The sequence below is a fragment of the Fulmarus glacialis genome, unplaced genomic scaffold (genome assembly GCF_000690835.1).
Source record: "Fulmarus glacialis isolate BGI_N327 unplaced genomic scaffold, ASM69083v1 scaffold10498, whole genome shotgun sequence".
Lineage (NCBI taxonomy): Eukaryota > Metazoa > Chordata > Aves > Procellariiformes > Procellariidae > Fulmarus > Fulmarus glacialis.
In genome coordinates, this window is record NW_009228961.1 from 77,414 (window position 1) to 84,310 (window position 6,897).

At 37.3% G+C, this 6,897-nt stretch overlaps 1 protein-coding gene across 1 annotated transcript; it reads right to left on the reverse strand.

The window, feature by feature from the left end:
* Positions 1-438: 438 nt before the first annotated feature.
* On the reverse strand, positions 439-6,082 carry PSMB1 (proteasome (prosome, macropain) subunit, beta type, 1; the record flags this gene model as incomplete). The annotated part of the gene is made up of 5 exons (XM_009583663.1): positions 439-713; positions 2,172-2,278; positions 3,854-3,983; positions 4,432-4,513; positions 5,975-6,082. Coding segments are annotated over 5 exons (613 nt in total), but the record flags the coding sequence as incomplete, so codon positions are not given.
* Positions 6,083-6,897: the final 815 nt, after the last annotated feature.

Below are 6,897 nucleotides of genomic sequence, written 5' to 3' on the forward strand. Positions count from 1 at the left end.
ATTCTTCCCTCTTACACAGAGAAATCGGTTTCAGGTGACTCATATTTATAGTCTCTGTAAATAAGTACAAAGAGGTCAAATGCCAGGACAGCATGTCAGAGAGATAGAGAAGATCGGAAAAACAAGCTATGAAGTGCAGAGAAGGCAGCACGAACACAACAAATGCTTTTCTCACTAAACCAAGGCTGAACTGAAAGCATTATCAGAAAAGTCGGTGAACCTAAATTTTAGTAAGTTTAAACTCCTCCATATTGTAGCATAAGGGATTGCGAGAAGGGGATTAAACTGACATTGGAATTAGATTGATCAATACATTAAGATGAGATGAACAAAACTGACTTGTAACTCTTAGCCACTTCCTTACCATGAACTGCTCTGGTTTCTAAAATGCACAATCACTTCTAACAAAGGTAGAAAATACTCAGCATTGCACTAGTCGAACTTCTTGAAAAAATTTAATAAGACAAATGTCTTCATAATACAGGTAAATTGTACATCATAGATTATGTGTTTATAAGTGAACTGAATTAGTCTCTTCGTAATTGGACAGTTTCTTCTTTAATTCCATCTTTTGTGACAATGCAAATCTTAAGTGCATCCCCAGTGTACACATCTCTCTCAGCAGCAGAAATAAAGACATCTTTAACCAGCTGCAAAGCCTTCTCCAGGGTCAGAGGTACATGTTCCACATTTTGCATGTTCTTGAATCCAATCTAAGAAAAGATGAAAATGCATTTTAAAGGAAGTATGATCCATCTAGCACGAAAGCTGTTTCAGTCTCTGCACTAGAATGAGCAGATTTAGACAACTTAAAAAGAAGAAATGGTTGGTCTGTTTTAGAAACCCAAAGCTGGCAAAAGTATTCCTCCACACAGTTTACAGCTGCATGATCAGAACTTTGCCGATGTTGATCCTCTTACAAAAGCAACTAGAAGCAGATCCAGTATACAGCCAGAATAGCTCCTCCCACCCATTCAGCACATACAAGATCGCGATGAACATTCAGATCTGAACTGATCTAACTCTTCAGAAACTTCTCACTGGGTTAGCAGTATCAGAACTGCACACAAGCCTCTTCTCTAGTCATTCTATAGTTAGGAACATTTCTTAAAAGCAAATATTCCTAAACATACCTAGGATTCAAAAATAACAGTCTATACTGGAGCATAACCACTCCTATTAAATAGTGTATTTTAACTGATAAACTTGCGTGTCCACTTAAGCATCAGAACTGGAAAAGGAGCGGAAGAGTCACTTACTATGCCTCAAACTCATAAGCGATAAAAAGCAACTTATGACAACTTTGTTTCTGCAGAAGATATTTTATTTTCTTCAGTTAATAGAGTTCAAAACTAAGTCAAAGCTAAGAACCTGGAGTTGTTGAAAAGAAAAAAAAAAAAAGAAAGAAAGATTCTACTCCTTTCTCAGCTGGTAAGAACTAAGAGTGCTTATGGCTTTTTTAAGCACAAAAGTTGTGTTGACATCAGGCTCAACTGACTAAACAATACCAATGCCAGTATTGGCAAAATAAAATGAGCAAAACATGTTTTGATATTTCTCTCATTCAACAATTAACAGTTTTGATTAAATATGAAAATATTCTTCAAGTATTTTTAGACAGATTTAATTGAATAAGTTTCCAGTTTTATGTAAGAACATTCTTAGAAAACGGCATCTGAGCTGTACAAAACTTAAGACTTTTAAACAAGTGTATGTTAAGTGATAAAATGTATTATATACACACCTACTAATTCTATCTTCTTCATTTAGTACTATTTCATGCGAAATAACAGGCATATTTATGTTATCAGCTAGGGAAAAAAAACAGAAAAAAAACCCAAACAGCTTCTATGGGAAATATAATTCCCCAATTAAAATATTTAACCTGTATTTTAAAAAAACAAGCAGTCCACTGTTCGTAGCACATTAAAATTCTGAACAGATTCTAAAGGAAAACTTTGATTTCTCCTGAGAAGGTAGAGCCACACAATTTATAAATGTATGGATTAACAATCCTACCTGTAATACATTTAAAACTTCTCTCAAAAGTAGTATTCCCCAACAGTCAAGCTACATTAATTTGAATGTCACAAATGTTTACTGAGATCATTTAAAAAAAAAAAAAAAAAAAAAAAAAAGAGAGGGAGAACAAAAAAGGAGAACTATTTTACCTGGTTATCAAGCAAGGGTTGCAGCATGGCACTTGCTGATCCACCTGCTTTGAAAGAATCTCTCTGGTATGAGCCCACTGGATCAAAGCTATATACTGCTCCCTTCCCTGAAAAAAAAAAAAGTATGTAATCACAATCCAGAAAGATTCTTAATACAGATAAGCATCAAACACTAGCTCTCTCCATAAGCAGTCTCTGGAATACCAGAGAAACCAGAAAACCTTTACGAAATAATACTGCAGTATGTTCAGATGATGCTTTGTATAGTAAGCTCACTATGGTTGTGACCTGGTACTATATGCAAGGTTATTCTCAATATTTAAGCTATAAACATGCTCTAACAGACGTTTTCTACAGTACCCACCACAGAAAAAGTGCTGATGGAGAATAATCAGAGCAGGAGAATGTGCTAGAGCGCAGTGCTGCACAAAGAGCTCTGCTGGTTCTGAAGCTAGCACAAAGAGGCAGTTTAGCCATCGTTCTTGAACAGTACAGTTCTTGAACTATGTCCAGAGAACGCGCTTGGATGCCTCTGCATCGCCTTCCCGGAACCAGCGATGATGCTCCGGTCTCTTATGCACTTCCCTCTGGAGTCAGGCCAGGTTGTGCAAAGCTTATTAGCTTGCACCGGCATCAGAGATGCAGACACGCTGCACCTCTGAAGCATCAGCACTTGATGAGGACATACTAGTCAAAACGCAGCACCTGGCCAAGCTCATCCTTTCTGTTCAGACAAGCTGCACTTGATTTAATAAACTGGCCAATGCATTTGGCAGCACAGCACAGGTAGCTGAGCAGCCCTGAGAAGGCTAGCAGAGATCCAGAAAGTAACACTAAACTAGAACAAATCAACCTTGCTGCACCCAAATTAAGCCCATGCACACAAACCTGCACTCTTATTCTTACCAATTGCTACAACACCCTCATAATCTGAGATTTACCATTACGCAGGGCAGACTAATCCCTTTCCAGACTCCACATATCGTAGACATGCCTTAGCAAGACTGGGAAAGCAGCGTAACTTAATGGTAACAACAAACTGTGGGGAATGGTTGAAATTATCCAAACAAGACCACCTCTGAGCTCCTGCTCAAAGCCAGAGTATTTTAGCAACCCAACCATTGGACAAGAGCCCAGTAAGTCCTGAAAGGGCTATACATTAAACTATAGCTTCCATGCAGAAGTCATGATTTTCATAAGAGATTAGTTAACATTTAAAAATCTCTTCGTAGGAACCTGTCTCTGGAGTAAACCTTCATATTTAATAATCTCTACCACACTGACAGGCCAGAGTAAAATATATACCATTTTACTGCTAATATCTCCTTTAAAGACACAATTAAGAATTCCAGCAAAGCTGTTATAAAGTGTTCCAGTCTAGAGTAAAGTACAAGAGGTAAGCGACGTTAGCAGATTTCACTTGTAATCAAATAATTATAAAATAGTTATTAAGACTTTCAGACCTTCAAAAATGGAAGATCAAGTTAGTAGCGGAAACTAGGAAACAAGTCAGATGCATAATATGCATTTGACTTGTATAAGTGCCGTAATGCCTAAAGGTAGGTGTTAGGAATAGGAACACAAATGTCATTACTCCATCAGTACACCTGAGATGTAAAAGGATAGCTATTCACCTACGGAAATTTAGCCCTTCTTTTCCTCTTTTTTGTTTAAAGTCTTACCTTCTTCATCAAGTCCACCAATTATGTTGTAAACGTAGTAAGGAAAGAAACGTCGAGAATACAGAATTGTAGACAGCATTGCTGCAATAGCCCCAGTAGTCATGGTCTTGTTATTGGAATGCTTGTACATCTGCAAACGGTACCGCGTGTCCAAGAAGAAAGTCAAACACTAAATTTTACACTCAATCAGAATTACATTTTCTGTAACCTCACTGCAGAAGAATCTGACGCTAAGCAAGATTATTAACTAGCATGATTACTGAAATCACACTGGTCTAAAAGTAAAGCCTTCTTACAAGCCAAAAATTAATATTTCTCCAAAGTTTTGCAAAGAATAGATGTTGCCTCATTAACATTATCCTCTCCAGCTCCTCCATTCTTTAAATTTGTGATGTTACACTTAGTAAGAACATAGCATCAATTTCCTCTGCCTGATCTTTCACTAGCAATACAGCCATAGTTATGGTTGTAACACTTGAAGAAAACCAGCAAAAATTATATTTAAAACATACCATATTATTGGTGTCAAATTGATACTAAGAATATAAGTTTCTAAACACAGTAAGATAGTTAGCTACCTTTAATCTTGCTTCAATAATTTTAGTAAGGGTAAGGCAGTCACCATGGAAACCACTGCATCCAATGACCGTTTGTTCTGTTCTGTAAAACATAAAGTTTTGTTGCGATTTTAGATTTAACATGAACTATACCAGTTTCTTACATGGTAGATTATTATGAAAACACCAAATGTATTTTCAGTTTCTCTAACGCTATCAGAAACAGCTGTCTAAAATGTAGTAACAGATATTTTGTGTACAAAAGATAACTGCAACCTACATCTTGGAGAGAAATCATTAAGTGCAGGACCACGCAGATGTCTTTCTTCAATCCACTGACTTCCACAGCAAGACTGACAAAAAGAAATTCTTAATTTCTTCATGCACCCCTAACTCTAGCTATTACCATTCAGTCTTGCTAGAGCATCTGTTTTGAGATGGGGAGCCTGTTACGTCGTATCGCTCAGCCCAGTTTCACTCCACCTAGGCAGAGGACTGTGTTAAGATTGTATGATGGTTATGTACACTTATGCTGTAGGTGATTTTCTGCGTCAGCACAACAGAAGTTATCTGGCTGTGGATGCACTGTAGAAGGTTAGCTCTTTGCTCAGTTTCAAAACGTTTCATGAACTCTAACTACAGGAACGCACATTTGAAATTTAAATATAGTAAATTAGTGAGAGTCTACAACCATTCACGCATACTTATAGACTAACACAAAGCAGTCATTCAGAAAACAATTTAAATTGAAATCTTCTCTCAGCCTGTCACTAGAATTACACAAAGCCATCATGTGCAGTATGCAGACTGTACCACAGTAATTTCCATTTGGACAGTGTCAGAGAGTCAAAGATATAGTAAGGAGTTAGCCAGGAGAAACATAAGTTCATATGATCTTGTGTCATCAATTAAAAAAACAAAAAAAGACATAAACAAAAAAAATTGTTTACATAACTGATGGCAGCCTACTAGGTAAGCACCTGCTACAGTCAAAAGAATGTAAACAATATGTATTTTTAAACCGAGGGGATGCTATCTAGGTGAGTCAAGATAAGCATACAATGAGCATAAAAAGTTCAATAATGGAACTACTGACAGGTTTACCTCTCCTCAAACAAACACCTCTTCAAAGTGCCAGATGGTTGACTAGAGATACACAGTATAACTGGCAGCAGTGGGCACACTTGTGTACCAACACCAGATGTCCTGACAAAGCAGAACAAGTTACCACAGGATTAAGTTATGCTACAGTTTAGACCAAAGTTCTTCTGATTATCCAGCCAAAAAAACACCTAGTTTACGCTAAGCCTTCTATCACGCTAAAAATGTTGTTATCAGCTAACTTCAAAAGCATGCAACAAGAAATCTGGCTGTATTTACAAAACCACATCACACCTTGCATTACAGCAAGAGTCACCATGACTCCAAAATCAATTTTTTTACTATCCTTTTTTTCCTGAGAATTCCGCTTAAAGAAAATGACAGATCATTCCAGGCAGGTGACATCCTCATCAATATAAAAAGATCTTTCATCTGTATCAATTCTTACAAGATCCAGACTTACAGTTTGTAGCATTTTGGACTGTCCCGGCAGTGAATTGCATAACCTTCACTCAGTCGTGTGTCAGAGGCAACGATAGAAAAGTCTTCTCCAGCAATTGCCAACACAGTCCTTAAAGAAGAGTATTCATATAATCATGACTTTCAGCACAAATATTTTCTTAGGCAACAGAGAAACAGACTAGATAGTAGTTCTATATCCAGACTCACGTTTTGTCACACATCTTATATTCCTTGCTATGTTTCCCACTATGCACGTCCAAAAAAATTGGAGGAAGAAGATACTAGACACTCTGAAGAAAATATATGTACATGATTCTCTATTTTGACTAAAAACTGTATGGAAACTTGGTAAAACAGAGTTTCTACACAATGCAAGAACCAGGCAATTTTAGATGCGTGCTAATGAAAGATTCACCTTTCTAAACCAGTTTGGCTCTCCAAGCAAAAACACTCCAGCCAAGTACTAAGCATCAGTATCATTATACTTAAATTATCATCGCTTTTTTAATCTGATGTTATCCTACATTATTTACTTCCAAACAGCTAGTTTTGTGACTGCCACATGTGTGCTACCATTAAGTAACAAACAGATATCCTTTAAAAAGCAATTAGGCATTATTAAAAAAAAAAAAAAAATCTAAATAACACTGTCCTGGCCAGATCCCGTCACCAACTCAGAGCAAGTGTCTGTAAAACATCACCTACCTTTAACAGTTATGACAAGGTAGCTTTCAACCCAGTTACAGGTTTAAAAGCTGGTAATGTGACCATTACATGGGTTTCCTCAGTCACTACAAAGAAACAACCCTGCGGGGAATGGAACGAGCTTATTTTGACCCGTAAAAGTTCCGGAAGGCCGAGTGTGCCAAAAGCCACATGGACACGCAAGAATACCCCGAAGAGCTGCAAGGACCCGCGGGACGC